Here is a 16,103-nt window from a genome sequence, read left to right as displayed (position 1 = left end):
TCTGAAAGACTGCAGGAATTACCTCAGCAAAGAAGGATAGATGGTTCTTACAAGAACTGCAGGTGCAGAGGCCTGGAGACAAGAGAAGGAGAATGATGAATTCCAGAAACCAGAAGTTCCATGGGAGAGCTGAGGCTAGAGAGGTAACAAGTATGCCATGTTAAAGAACTCTGCCATGACAGGAACAGAGAGGCCAAGCGGTCTTAAAAAGGAGAGTTTTTCCTGTTCTCATCTGCATTTCAGGACAACCATTTCTGGAGTTACTGTGAATAGAGATAAGACCAGCTGGGATGCAGCGGGCTCACTGGAAGCCAGCAGCAGAGATGGGAGAGGATTCTAGAGGTATTAACCAGGTAGAATCAAAAGAGCGCTGTGACTACTTTTGGATATTGCAGGTGACTTGGAATTTTCTGCTCTGACAGCTTGGTGGTTGCATTAAATAAGATATATAATAAAGGAAGATCAAATTAAAAGGAAATACGGTAATTTAATTTAAAAACTATTATTGACTTTTAAAGGAATGTAAGGCATAGAATGAGCTGGCCTCTGTGTGTTTTTCTGTTCTTTGCATGGCCTGAGACAGATAAATCCTGTGAGGAACCAGCCGGGTGGGAAGGGAAGTGGCACTACATTCAATCAGCAAAGGGAAGCAATGTGTAGGGCCCTTTGGAGACAAAGGGCAGCCTCCTATTGGCAACTTTATTGTCCAGGACTAAGACTGTAAATAGCACCATTTATTTGTGTGTCTGAACAAAATGGCTAGGGAGCGGGTCAGGGCTTCTTGTACCAAAAGTGACAGATGTCTTAAACTATTAGACTATGTTTTAGCTGGTTCATGTCCTGAAAAATAACAATAAAGGCATAAGAACAGGTTGAAGGACTTCTGTGAATAACCCTGTGGCTGTGGCTGAAAGAAGTACCTGGATTGAAAGACTTAACCTTTACCATGTTCTTGCATATCCAAAACATATACCCAGGCCACCGACTGCTCACTCCTCATTATGGCCACAGATCAAAATGCCTAAAAGCCATACAACCCACTTTTTATTTTTTTCCCAAATGTAAACAGGAAAATAATCAAAAGCATTTTTAGCTCACATGGAAGGATGTCTCGATATCTGTTTTTGTCTCTGTTGCATGATTCATTCCCACAGTTGAACTCATAATTCATATTCTTATTGTCCAAAGCCTTTGGAGGTAAGAAATATAAATCATGTATTTGCTATAACAAAATACATCTGCCTTTGTCTACTGTTCATGATCCTAAACACTCTATATAACATGACCTGATATTAATGTGTTGTATGAATAACAGAAAAATCAAATCCCCTTTTAAAAGTATTATATGAAATATCTCAAACTTCAGATATCAATAAACAAGTGGCTTGATAAGGAAATGTTAAACCCTTAGAGATTCTTCTTTTGCTAGAACTTCAATAACTTAATTTTTCTTTAAAAAAAAGGAAATATAGAATAATCACTTCTTAGGATTTACCCAAAATCTATCATTTTATAGACAAAAATAATAGCAAAAAATATATATAAGCATATAAACAAAAAATATAAATAGTCTCACAATTTACTACTTGCCCCACAAAGAAATTACAGCTGGGACACTAGAGAATTCTTCCTATCAAAATAACTTATTTACCAAGTATAAATTTAACAAACATTTATTGTACATTTAGAATGTATTTATACTGTTCTAAACTTTAGAGTACAAAGATGAATCTGAATGTGAATATGGCTTCATCCTACATGAGTTACAGGAGAAGTTTAAGTGGCGGACATGTGAACATATACAAAGACACCAGTATGACTGACAGCACTAGATATTACCTGAAGGTATGGGGTTGGTTGGTAAGACATATAACATGTACAAATACACCAGTATGAATGAAACCACTGGACTCTACCTGAAGGTATTCGATTGGAGGGCAGACATGCGAACAAGTACAAAGACACCAATTTGACTGATAGCACTAGACTTTATCTGAAGATATGGGGCTAGAGGGGTGCACACGTGAACATGTATATCAACACTGGAATAAATGACAGCACTAGATCATACCTGAAGGTATGGAAGGAAAGCTCTATAAAGTAATGAGTACTTGAACTGAGCTTTCCTAAGTCATTAGAAGTTACTCACATGAAAGTCTGTGTGTGTGTGTGTGTGTGTGTGTGTGTGTGTGTGTGTAAGAAAAGAACAGAGGTGAGTGGCTATCATTCCAGGTAGGAGGACAAGAATAACGAAATTGAGGTATATATGTCCTCTCAGGGAAATAGTGGGTAGTGCCCAACATGAGCACAGAGCACATGATGTAGCCCAATGGGAAACTGAAACTACCTGGAAGGCCTTGTTTCATTACAAAAGAAATCAAGATATAGCTAGTTGTTTTCTATCAGAATATTGGTGGATAAAACCTATACTTTCAAAAGCTTTTCAGTAACTCCTGGGTGGCCAACTTGGTACCACCAGTCCTTAAATAGGTGTTAGCAACTCCTGCCATGGGTAATGCACAGTGAAAGTGTTAATCAGTAGGATAATATAATCAGATTATCTTTTTAATCTTTTTTGCAAACCAATTTTAAAATTAACCTAGAAAAAAATCTGTAGGAAGAACCAGAGCAATTTTGTAAAACAAGAGCAATGAGGAAAGACTAGTCTTAATAGATGGTGAAAATACTATCTAGCCATGCTAATTAAAGGAGTGGAGAACTCATGGATAAAGTCAAAATAGTGTGGTGATTGCAGGGCTTTAGCGGTGGAGCTGGAAGAGAGCATAGAGAGGATACATAGTGATGGAAAAAATAAAAATAAATAAATAAAAGAGTTTGATACCAGTATATGAATAGACAAATCACTGGAAAAAGTCCAAGAATAAATTAAAGTGCATGTGGGGCTTCAGTATATGCTAAAGGTGGCATTTTATATCACTGAAGAGAAGTTTCCACACAATCCTCAGATACCTGGATAGCTATATAATGCTGGGTGCCTACACAATACCTTCTAATAAATAAAATTCTAGCTGGATCAAAGATTTACATTTGAAAAATCATCAAATTATTAGAAAATAATCATGAAATAATTATTATGATCCTAAAGTAAAAGGGGAATTCTTAAAAGACACAGAAATCCCTGAAGTCCAAAAAGAAAAGCTTGCCATATTTGACCACTAAAAACACCTGTCTTTTCTTAGTCAATGTGTGTGCGCACACGTGTGTAACATAACAACAAAGTCAAAAATTTACCATCTATCACACATACAAAAGGGATCATTTCTTCATTATTGGTAAGCTTATTAATGGATAAGTAAAGGAATAAACAGAACATTGGACAAAGAATCGGAACTAGCAGTTCACTAAAAATAAATATGAAAGGCTTAAAAACATACATAGAGCTATTCCTGTGGTCTCAAATAAATGTCAATTAGATCAGTAAGAAATCATTTGTCATTTAAGAAATGAGCAATGATCCAAAAATCTAGTAGCATTAAATACTGGTTGCTTGCTAGGAGTTTGTTCTAAGGAACACACACACGTATGTACAGGCATGTGAAGGGGTGGATGCTGTTCACAACAGCCAAGACGAAACTGATCTAGCTATCCACCCCAGGTGACTCTCCAAAGAAAAGGTCTTTATTCAGGTAAGTAACCACCATGAACACAAAAGAATGAGCTGGGGCTATATGTGCTGACATTATATTTGGGAATCATATCTTCTATGGAAAATTATTTTTAAGGGAAAACAGTAAGTAAAGTACAAGCTAACAATTTTTCTGGAAGTCTGTATGAGAAGCTTAACTAGTGGAAAGGGGACCCAAGAAGTGAGGGAAGAACAAGAGGGAGACTATCCATTTCATAACCTTTTATGCTGTTTGACTTTTTACCCTGTACCCCTGTGGCTTCAAAAATAAATTTAATATTTAAGGACAAAAACAATGTGCTCAATCTTTTTTTTAAAAAAAAAAAAAAAGAAGAAGAAAGAAAAAGAAAAGAAAACCCCTGGTAGTGATGTGAAAAATAAATCACATATAGACTTTTGTTAAGACCAAAATATTTACCATATACTCCTGAATGATTTCTTGTTCTTCTATCCTTTTCTGAAGTATTTGAAAATCATTCTTGATGTCTGATTGCTCTTGAAAACCGAATTTTAATGGCCGAATCAGAGCCAACTGAGCTAAATCCCTTTCAGAAATAATCTGTATACCTAAGGAAGAGAGAAATTCATACTTGTAACTTACGTGTATTATGTGAAAGGAGATTTTATTGTTGTTGTTTTCTCTTAAGTAAATACACAGCCACTTAAGGATTAATGGGAGTTTATATTTTCAGAGGTGAAGAGTCTATTTGAAAGAAAGTATCTTTGTTTTGGAAAAATCATAACTATATAACTTGAAATTACACCAAACCCACTGCTCTTGGAGAAAACTGTAAGTGCAATAAATAAAACAGATGCAGCAGACCTAGAAGTGTTCTGATTTATAATGTGAACTGGGTGTCTGTACCGACAGTTATTCCAGGCAAGCATGTACAAGACCTGGGTGGGAGAAACACAGAACTGTCCCCTCCCTGTGGCCAAGTGTTTGGAAGTCCCTGGAGTCTGAGATGAGAGGATGTGGAGTCCAATACACTTCTTATTAAAATGGATCGAGTGCACAGACATGTGTGTACACACACGTATGCACACACATATAAGAATAATATATGGTATAATCAATAAAACTAAAAAACAGATATATTATAAATACAAATAATTGACAGGTATTAAATAGTTATACACTTATAACAGAAGAGAATACTTTCTATTTAATAGTACATGTGTAATCTCTTTTTAAATGATAATCTTTTAGGTCATGTTGACAGTCTAGATTCCGCATATCTGAAATTATACAGATCATGCCCATTAACTAAAATGTAATAAATCTAGAAGTATTAAAATAATATTTTTAAAATTTCAGAATTGTGAAGTAAAATGCTCAAGTGAAACCGTTCTCAAAATCTCTATGCAAAGCCAAATATTATGAGCTAAAATTAAGTTAATGCCAGCAAAAAATATACAAGAAGCAATTAAGCAGAACAATAGGCATAAATATAAAAGGTGGAAGTTTCTAAAAGTCTGCACAGCCTTGGGATCTCATCTTGTCTTGGAACACTCCTACACTTAAAAGCTTTCTGGAGAGGTGAGAGTGAGCGACTGTTGGTTGGGAGAGACATCCACAAAAATCCTAAAATTTTTCACAAATACTCAGTCTCAGTGTGAGAGGTCTAGGAAGCCCAGAAAGGGAGATGGAATGCCCACAAGAGCAGAAGCCATTTGATCATCCTTGAGTATCTAAGAAAAATACGTAGAGCCTTGCTGGGGAGAAGCTGTGTGAAGGCAGAGGAGAAAGGACAGAAAAGATGGAATGACTTCAATTGACACAGCTATTGACTCCCCGACACTGATTCCACCCTGGTAATTAATTAAAGCCATTTTTAATCATTCCACAATAATTCCTTTGCCAGTAAATAATCAGCAATAGGTAGGTGATTTGCACCAATGAGAAGCAAGGAGTTTATTCAGGGCTTACAGGCAAGAGAATCAAGCCTCTGTCCCACCTCCATTCCCTGCCCAGGCATACGCGCATAAGCATAAGGCCTACTGTGACCATAAAAGGAATGAGCGGAGTATAGCAAATATGAAAAAATACACATGAAGAATCTATGTTCTTGATGAGCTCACTGAGCAACTCACATAATGAACCTGGAATATTTTCTTATCTTTGACCTCCATTATAGGAAAAAACATATTTGTTTATTGTTCATGTCATTTTGAATTTGGTTTCTTTTTATTGTAGCCGGTCCAAAAATTCCAACAAGGTGTATAAGTCAGACTTCAGCTATAGATGATGGCAATCATTACAGAAAGATATGTTATCTACTAGTTGGTGCTGACAACCTCATTGGGTGGATTCAAAGAGCAGGTGCTTCCCCCATTATGATTCAAAAATAACACAGCAGAATGGTCTGCCAAGAAAAGTGCCACCTTTGCCAGAATGAGGAATCTGAGGAAGCTGGACATCACAGTTCTAACTACTGGCTCCAGATGGCACTACCTGAGCAACCGTGGAGGAATTAGAAAGTCACACCACTGGGAATGCCTTGCCTGCTATGCTGTGCACCAGCAGCATGGATGCTGCTCCACACATTTCAGTCTCAGCTAAGTGCATATGATTGGTCAAAGCCTCGCTACCAGGATGTCTGAGAAATGTCATTTTTAGTTTTTCTGCCTGAACCATACAGTGAGGTACACTAGGAGGAAGGTGTAGGTGATGTTGTGTAGACTGATCTACAATATATGCCACACCACAATCCAACCACATCCTTTCCCTAACCCTTCACACACTTGTCACTGTCCTCAAGCAAAATCCGGCTCTCATCATATAGTTTATAAAGATAGATTTTAGTTTCAAGTTTTATGGAATGAGAGTCCAGAAGAATTCATTCATGCTCAATTAGAAAAATCAAATAAATGTAGAGCTATACATGTTAGTGAACAAGATGAAAATAAAATATGAGATGTGAGGAAAAATGAGTAATGCAATATGGTATGCAAAACTTTTCAATCCATCCTGAATGGAACATAAACTAAATGGTAGCTCTACCATCTTAGGAAGAAATAATAAGAATGTTAATTATCCTATACAATAAAAGCCTAGGTGGCGTCACACCCTCGCACGACACCCTTGAGCAAGATGGCTGCCCTCACGAAGTCACAAGATAGCCACCCTCATGTCGTCACAAGATGGCCACCCTCATGTTGTCACAAGATGGCTGGCAGGAGAGGGCATTTGTGGGCCATCAGGCTAGCAGGTGAAAGCAGTTATGAGTGAATAGGCCAGCGGGAGAGGGCAGTTGGGGTGATTGGGTTCGCAGGGGAGGGCAGTTGGGAGCAACCAGGCCTGAAGGGGAGGGCAGTTGGGGGTGATCAGGCTGGCAGGGGAGCAGTTAGGCAACAATCAGGCCAGCAGGGGAGCGGTTAGTGGGCAATCAGACGGGCAGGTAGGTGAGTGATTAGGAGCCAGCAGTCCCAGATTGTGAGAAGGATGTCCAACTGCCGGGATGTCCTGCAGGGATTGGGCCTAATCCGGAAGTCGGACATACCCCGAGGGGTCCCAGATTGGAGAGGGTGCAGGCCGGGATAAGGGACCCGCTCCCCGTGCACGAATTTCATGCACCGGGCCTCCAGTTTTAAATAACAGGACAAAATGAGATGAAACAAGAGAATGAGGTGAAAAATAAATTAGATGTCAAAAGCACATGATTATAGAACTAAGAATTAATCAAACACTGCAATAAATACAGTATGTGGTTAAAATTAACTTGTCTATAGGACAAAGACAGGTGTACATAAATTAATAAAAATAAGGGGAAAAACAAAAGATAATGCATGTAATGACCTCATCAGAAGCTCAGGAGAAAACCTGGAGACAAGGCAAAGAACTCAATAAGTCCTCTCTCCGGTGCAAGCTTGTATAGTGGAGCAGCCACTTCTGCAGGAAAGGCATAAAGCCCTACCCAGGTACTTTTCCCCTATAGTCCATAGGGATCCAAAGCATAAGACAATGGGAAAAGGGCAGCAAACCCTATTACCCTCAAAGCACAGGTTGACCCCCTACATTGGGGTTAGAGAAGGTAGGAAAGCATCTTGGACTCAGACAGTAACACCTCCCCCAAACCTGAAGAAAGGGCAGAATAACTGAGAAGGCACCATGCCAGGCATGCCCCGAATAAGGTTGAACAAGGACAACAGAGAATGCCAATCCCATCTCCAACCAAATGTGCACGCAACAGAATTACAACAAGAGCACTCTATTGCTAAGGAGTGGACCAGATCCTAGATAGGAACCTTCTCTTAGGTGCAGGTACAATGTGGAGACCTAAAGTAAAGGGTAGAACAGACATTAGCACTTGGAGTGCGGGAAACGAGTTAAGTCGGCTTGCGTGAATTGCGCGTACTCCGCGGGAGCCGTCTTAACTCGGTTCATATAGATTTGCGGTGGAGTGCGGGAAACGTGTAAACTCGGGCCGATTGTAACTGCGTATTACCAAATATTTGTTTGTTTGCCGTTCACAAAGATACCTACCTGTGTATGCGAACCGTTTCATACCCATTGGGGTAATAGGTATCATAAAAATCCCTTGTAAGTAGAGAACACTTTATGGCGCTGGTCGAGTACAATACCGTTAGGGTACCAATGTATTGTTTTCTCATTTTATAACCGATATCCCTGGATATCTCACCATGCAAAGAGAATAGTTATTGAGAAATACTTCTTGTGTCCGGACGTCTTTAGTTTTGAGTTTTGTGAATATTATTACGTGTTTAAACTAACTCTGATTTTGCGCGGGAAACCTAAATAATTGCCCGCGCCATCTTATATTTTGGCGGGAAATTCACCGGACACCGTAGTGTTAAGGTAAACCAACAGTTCTCAACCTGTGGGTTGCAACGCCTTTGGTGGTTGAACGACCCTTTCACAGGGGTCGCCTAAGACCATCCTGCATATCAGGTTTTTACATTATGATTCAAAACAGTAGCAACATTACAGTTATGAAGTAGCAACGAAAATAATTTTATGGTTGGGTCACAACATGAGGAACTGTATTTAAAGGGCCAGAAGGTTGAGAGCCACTGAGGTAAACCCTCTGGCATGCCATTTTCCACAAGGTAATGGCACCAGTAAAACTGGTGGTGTCACTGAGCCCAACAGAATGTGAATGTTGTAGTGCTTTTATCCATAATTGCCAAAACCTGAAATCAACCCAAATGTCCTTCAACTGGTGAATGGCTAATAGAACTGGTGTAGTCATGGAGTGGAATGGTATTTAGCAGAGAAAAAAAGTAAATTCTGATAAATGCAAAGGCATGGATGAATATCAACAATACTATGCAAAGTGAAAGAAAGTAGACTCAAAAGGCAACCTATATGCATGCTTCCTTGATATGACTCTGAAAGAAACAAAAGGAAACAGAATGAGAGCATTGCTGGCTGCGGGTGCTGGTGACCGGCTGCGAGAGCACAGAGACCTGCGGGCAAGAACAGCCTCTGCCTGTGTGGTGGCAGACCTTGGTCCAACCTCAGAGAACTGAGTGCCAACAGGTGAATTTCACTCTATGTAAACTAGTTTTCAGTATTTTAGAACTATTTTCTTATAAACTATTTTTGTGAGACTTGTGTTTTAATAATTGCAGTGTGATGTTGCCTTAATTAGATTTGACATTTTTAAATTAAAAAGTCATTAGAGAAGGTAATCTGGCACTTGATGGGAGGTTGAAATGAGTGATCTCTAAACTCCTCTCAAACTCCAAAGTATGCATGTGACCTTGTAACTTCACACACAAAAGTTTTATCTATGTATAATGATTCATGGTTTTATGTAGGTTTATATTATATATATATACTTAAATATATATATAAAGAAAATACTTGGAATATTCTTCAGTATTATTATTTTATTATACATGCTTATTTTTCCTTTATTCTCCACAATATGTGATTATGTGTAATCCAAAATTATTATTTTATTTACAAAGTACATACTATGCAACAAATTAACATTAGGTGGATGAGGAAGGTCATATTCAAGTCTATACAAATCTATAATTGCTAGTTTAAGAAAATATAAAATAGCTCATTTTAATATCATGTTTTATATATTAAAATATTTAAAGAAAGAATAGAAATTTGCCCTTATGAATGTGGAGTGTGCAGCAAGAAAATCCCCCAAAATATGTTTTCCCATTTTAAAAGGTCTGCCTAGCTCTCTCCTGCATTTGTGTTAGAAAAGCCTTTGTGCATGGCGCTGAAACCAGCCTGCTCAAGAACCTGCAACAGAACAGGGTGCAGTCATACCGTGCCCAGTCGGGGGTACAGCTTGCGACGGCCCTGCAAGCTCATCATCGCTGATCCACTTGTCTCTGAGGTAGGCGTCATCGGCTGTCCACATACCCTGTTCATTCTCACTAGAAAATAAATGCACATATTTGTTCATGGTATCAAAGAACTTATGCATTTAAGAATCTCTGATAATCTACAGTAATTATTAATTGACATTCACCGGCATTTCTGTTCCACCACCTAATTCCATTGTCAGCACCTGGAGCTGGCCCACTTCCAAAGAGAATTCCGAAATCCCAAGGTCTGATCACAAATTCCATCTCCTCCAACTTTTACCTGGCTTGCAAACCAGCCGCCTCGCATCTATCCACCTCCCACCTGCTTTCCTCCTTTCCCTAGGCTGTGGGAGGACAGCACTAGGGCCACTCGGCTTTCTCATATCAACAGAGCCCTTTGGAAAACACTGGTATATCACTGGTTTTCTCTACCATTCCTCCACTGCAGCTAATCCTGAACTACCACCTGCATGTAGTTCTGATCTTGACCCTCTGCTGTAGTAAAAATGAGGCCACTTCTAGAAAATGCAGGCCAGAAAACCAGAACTCTTTCAAATTACTTTTAAAATGTGTACTTAGATGCATCAACATTCTTCATTACTCCTTCCTTTCTTCCTGTTCAAAAGTCATCCTTCCACATTCTCAACTACAATGCCTTCTGTCTCATGAGACGTTTTTCTAAAATTTCATATATATATATATGTTTTATATATATAAAATCTCTCCCTACCTACAAATTCTTTAATATTATAAGGATACTTGATTCACCCTCATTGTAAAGATAGAAAACCCTTCAAAGGTTCTATCTCAATCTAACTACTGCTCTATTTCTAACAGACTTTGCAAATACAAATCCACACTCATTTCCATTTGCTTCCCAACTTCTCACTGTGACTCAGTTTCTTCTCTTGTGCTATCTGCTTGGCTCCTGCTGTACTTACACTTACAACCCACTTAATAGAAACCTCCTATTATTTGACTTCTGGGTCTAATCTTTAATGTCCAGAAAAAAATTCCCACTAAAATTTAATTATACCTGTCTATCAACTTCAGAATAAACAAAGGCTCCTTCCTGGACACATAACTTTAGCATGTTGGCAATGTGGTCCCTGTCTCCTCTTTTCTTTTTTTAAAATTAAGTTATTTATCTTTTTATTCTTTATCATTGAAGGCATTGCATATGTCCCTGTTTTCCCCCATTGACCTCTCCCACCTGCCCACACCCCATAGCCCAGGTCTCCAACCCCCTATTGTCTATGTCCACTGGTTATGCATATATGCATACATGTTCATTAGTTGATCTCTTCCCAACCACCCACGCTCCCCTCTGAGGCATTCCCTCTGAGGTTTGACAGTCTGTCAATGCTTCTATGTCTCTGGATCTACCTTTGTTCATCAGTTTACATTTTTCATTACTGTATATCCTACACTAGAGGCCTGGTGAACAAATTCATGCACCAGTGGGGTCCCTTGGCCTGGCCTGCAGGATCAGGCCAAAACTGGCTAACATCCCCCCAGGAGTCCCAGATTGCGAGAGGGTGCAGACCAAGCCGAGGGATCCCATCGGTGCACAACTGGAGCCGGGGAGGGGTGCGGGAGGTTGGCCAGCCGGGGAGGGACCATGGAAGGGGTCCAGGGCATGTCTGGCCCATCTCGCTCAGTCCCAATCGGCTGGACCCCAGCAGTAAGTTAACCTACTAGTTGAAGCATCTGCCCATTGGTGGTCAGTGCACAGCATAGTGACTTGTCGACTGGTCAACTGTCTGCCCCTGGTTGTCATAGCACGTCATAGCGAGCGGTTGAGCAGCCTTAGCATATTACGCTTTGATTGGTTGAACAGAGAACCAGACGGACACTTAGCATATTAGGCATTTATTATAGGATATGAATGAGATCATGTTTATCTTTCTCCAACTGGCTATTTCGCATAGCATAATGCTCTCCAGTTCCATCCACACTGTTGCAAATAGTAAAAGTTCCTTATTTTCTTTTTGTAGCATAGTATTCCATTGTGTAGATGTACCACTGTTTTTTAATACATTCATCTGCTGATGGGCACTTAGGCTGTTTCCAAAATCTTAGCTATTGTAAATTGTGCTGCTATGAACATAGGGTTGCATATATTCTTTCTGATTGGTGTTTCTGATTTCCTGGGATATATTCCTAGAAGTGGGGTCATGACAGTCAAATGGGAGTTCCATTTTTAATTTTTTGAGGAAACTCCATACTGTTTTCCACAGTGGCTGCACCAGTCTGCATTCCCACCAGCAGTGCACAAGGGTTCCTTTCTCCACATCTTTGCCAACATTTGTAATTTGTTGATTTGTTGATGATAGCCATTCTAACAGGTATGAGGTAGCACCTCATTGTTGTTTTGATTTGCATCTCTTGGGTGATTAGTGATTTTGAGCATGTTTTCATATGTCTCTTAGCCTTCTGTATGTCCACTTTCAAAAAGTGTCTATTTTGGTCCTTTGCCCATTTTTTGATTGGACTGTTTATCTTCCTTTCATTAAATTATATGAGTTCCCTATAAATTTTGGAGATTAACCTCTGATCAGATGATCACTGGCAAATATGTTCTCTCATGCAGTGGGCTTTCTTGTTGTTTTGTTGATGGTTTCTATTGCTGTACAGAAGCTTTTTATTTTGATGTAGTCCTATTTGTTTATTTTCTCCTTAATTTCCATTGTCCTAGGAGACGTATTGGTAAATATATCACTACCAGAGTTGTCTGACATTTTGCTGCCTATGGATTCTTTTAAGATTTCTATGGTTACATGTCTTAGATTTAAATATTTTATCCATTTTGAGTTTATTTTTGTGTATGGTGTAAGTTGGTGGTCCAGTTTCATTTTTTTTTTTTTTTTTTTGCACGTATCTGCTAATTTCCCAATACCATTTATTGAAGAGACTGTCTTTCCTCTATTGTATGCTCTTGTCTCCTTTGTCAAAAATGAATTGAGCATAATGGTTTGGGTTGATTTCTGGGTTCTCTGTTCTGTTCCATTGGTCCATATGCCTGTTATTGTGATAGTACCAGGCTGTTTTGAGTACAGTGGCTCTGTAGTATAACTTGACATCTGGTATTGCGATCCTCCAACTTTCTTTTTTCTCAAGATAACTACAGCTATTTGGGGTCTTTTTTAATTCCATATAAGTTTTTGGATAGTTTTTTTTTCTAGGTCTGTGAAATATGCCGTTGGTATTTTGATAGGGATTGCATTGAATCTGTAGATTGCCTTGGGTAGTATGGATATTTTAATGACGTTGATTTTACCAATCCATGAACATGGTATATTCTTCCACTTGTTTATATCTTCCTCTATTTCTTTTTTCAACATCCTGTAGTTTTTGAAGTAAAGGTCTTTTACCTCCTTGGTTAAGTTTATTCCTCATTTTTTTTGTTGTTGTAGTGGAAAATGGGATTGTTTTCTTAGTTTCTCTTTCTGTCAGTTCATTGTTGGTGTATATAAATGCCATAGATCTCTGGTTGTTAAATTTGTATCCTGCTATGTTGTCAAATTCGCTTATTAAATCTAGTCATTTTTTATGGAGTCTTTTATTTGCAAATAATGTACCATACTTGCATCTCTGGAATAAATCCAACTTGGTCATGGTGTATTTTTTTTAATATATTGCTGGATTTGCTAATATTTGTTGAGAATTTTAGAATCTATGTTCAGCAAAAATATTGGCCTGTAATGCTCTTCTTTATAGTGTCTTTACTGGTTTTGGAATTAGAGTAATGCTGGCCTCATAAAAAGAGCTTGGATGTGTTCCTTCCTTTTGGATTTTATAGAATAGTTTGGAGAGTATAGGTGTTAGTTCTTTGAATGTTGGGTAAAACTCTCCTGTGAAGCCATCTGGATCAGGGCATTTTTTTGCTGGAATTTTTTTTTTTTATCACTGCTTCAGTTTCATCAGCAGTTATCTGCCTATTCAGGCTTTCTGATTCTTTCTGATTGAGTTTTAAAAGATTGTATTTTTCTAGGAATATGTCTATTTTGTAAAGGTTGTCCAGTTTGTTGCAATAGAGTTGTTCATAGTATTTTTTATGACTTTGTATTGCTGTGTAGTCAGTTGTTACTTGACCTCTTTTGTTTCTGATTTTGTTTATTTGGGTCCTTTCTCTTTGTTTCTTATTGAGTCTAGCTAGAAGTTCATCAATCTTGTTTATGCTTTCAAAGAACCATCTCTTGGTTTTGTTGTTCTTTTGTATTGTTTTCTTTGGTCTCTATGTCATTTATTTATGCTCTGACCTTTCTTATTTCTTTCCTTCTACTTACTCTGGGCTTTTATTGTTTCTCTCTTTCTAATTCTTTAAGTTGTTGGGTTAGTAACTTATTACACCTTTTTCTTGTTTTTTGAGGTAGCCCTGTAGTGATATTAACATCCTTCTCAGGATTGCTTTCACTGTGTCCCAGAGATTTTGGATTGTTGTGTTTTCATTGTCATTTGTTTCCAGTATGTTTTTTTTCCTCTTCTTTTATCTCTTTGGTAACCCAGTCATTGTTTAACAGCATGCTGTTTAGCCTTCATGTGTTTGATTTTTTTGAATGTTTTTATTGTAGTTTATATCTAATTTTATGGCATTGTGATCTAGAAGATGGTTGATATGATTTCAATCTTCTTGAATTTGTAGAAACTTAGCCTGTGTCCTAACATGTGGTCTACCTTTGAAAATGTCTCATGTGCACTTGAGAAAAATGTATATTCCGTAGCTTTGGGGTGAAATGTTCTGAAGATGTCAATTAGTTCCATCTGATCTAGTGTGTGATTTAGGATTTCTGTTTCCTTATTGATATTTTGTCTAGAAGATTTATCCAGTGATGTTAATGGGGTATTAAAGTCTCCTACTATGATTGCATTGCTATATCTCCCTTGATAACTTCCTGAAGTCTTTTAATGTATTTGGATGCTCCTGTATTGGGTACACATATGTTTGCCAGAGTTATAGCCTCTTATTGTATTGATTCCTTTAGTATTATGAAGTGGTCATCATTATCTCTTGTTATGGCCTTCATTTTGAGGTCTATTTTGTCAGATACAAGTATTTCTACCCCAGCTTTTTTATTTATTTATTTCAATTTGCATGAAAATTTTTTTCACGCCTTCACATTCAGTCTGTATTAGTCCTTTGTTCTGAGGTCGGTCTCTTGTAGACAGCATAAGTATGGGTCATGTTTTCTTAATCTTTTGACTACCCTGTATTTTGATTGGAACATTTAATCCATTTATTTTTAAGGTTATTATAGATAGGTACTTGTTTATTGCCATTTTTATTCTTTATGCCTGTGTTTCTCCCTCTCTATTTTTTTCTTCTTAAAGCAGGCTCTTTAGGATTTCTTGTGTTGCTGGTTTGATGGTAATAAACTCCTTTAGTGTTTTTTTTGTTTGTGAACTCCTGATTTCTCCTTCAATTTTGAATGGTAGTCTCGCTGGATAGAGTGTCTTGGATTAAGTCCCTTGCTTTTCTTTACTTTGTATACTTCCTGCCACTCCCTTCTGGCTTGATGTGTTTTTGTTGAGAAGTCAGCTGATAGCCTAATGGGAGATCCCTTATAGGTAACTTTCTGTCTCTCTCTTTCAGCCTTTAAGATTCTTTCTTTGTCTTTAACACATGGCGTTTTAATTATGATGTGTCTTAGTGTGGGTCTTTTTGGGTTCATCTTGACTGGGACTGTCTGTGCTTCTTGGATTTGTGTGACTTTTTTCTTCCCCAAGTCAGGGAAGTTTTCTGTCATTATTTCTTCAAACAGGCTTTCTATTCCTTGTTCTGCTTCTTCTCCTTCTGGCACCCCTATTATGCAGATGTTGCTTCATTTCATGTTGTCCCTAAACTTCCTTAAACTCTCCTCCTGCTTTTTAATATTTTTCCCCAATTGCCGCTCTGATTGTGCATTTTTCACTACCTTATCTTCTAACTCGTTGATTTGGTCCTTGCCTTCTTGTAGTCTACTGCTGAAACCTTCCACTGTGTTATTTATTGTAGGCATGTCAATCTTCATTTCCTCTTGATTCTTATCCATGTTGGTGTATTTTTTTTATTCAGCTCCTTATAATTCCCATTGAGCCCTAACAGGTTTGGCTCAGTGGATAGAGCGCCGGCCTGCGAACTGAAGGGTCCCAGGTTCGATTCCAGTCAAGTGCATGTACC

The 16,103-nt window shown here is 38.3% G+C and overlaps 1 protein-coding gene across 1 annotated transcript in view; it reads right to left on the bottom strand.

Annotated features, from left to right (window-relative positions):
- The window catches only part of PTPN20 (protein tyrosine phosphatase non-receptor type 20), a 69,843-nt gene that overhangs the window by 51,430 nt on the left and 2,310 nt on the right, over positions 1 to 16,103 (bottom strand). The window contains exons 2-4 of the mRNA XM_070431943.1: positions 9,903 to 10,012; positions 4,065 to 4,213; positions 1,099 to 1,189 (exon numbers count right to left, since the gene is read on the bottom strand). Coding sequence (XP_070288044.1) covers positions 1,099 to 1,189; positions 4,065 to 4,213; positions 9,903 to 9,996 — 334 coding nt within the window. The 5' untranslated portion in view covers positions 9,997 to 10,012. The remainder of the gene's footprint in view (positions 1 to 1,098; positions 1,190 to 4,064; positions 4,214 to 9,902; positions 10,013 to 16,103) is intronic.

This window comes from Myotis yumanensis, unplaced genomic scaffold (assembly GCF_028538775.1).
Source record: "Myotis yumanensis isolate MYYU_CA2020_CCGP unplaced genomic scaffold, mMyoYum1.0.hap1 SCAF_13, whole genome shotgun sequence".
Taxonomy (NCBI): Eukaryota; Metazoa; Chordata; class Mammalia; order Chiroptera; family Vespertilionidae; genus Myotis; species Myotis yumanensis.
Note: the sequence above shows the minus strand (reverse complement) of the source record. Positions and strands in the feature narration are given on the sequence as shown.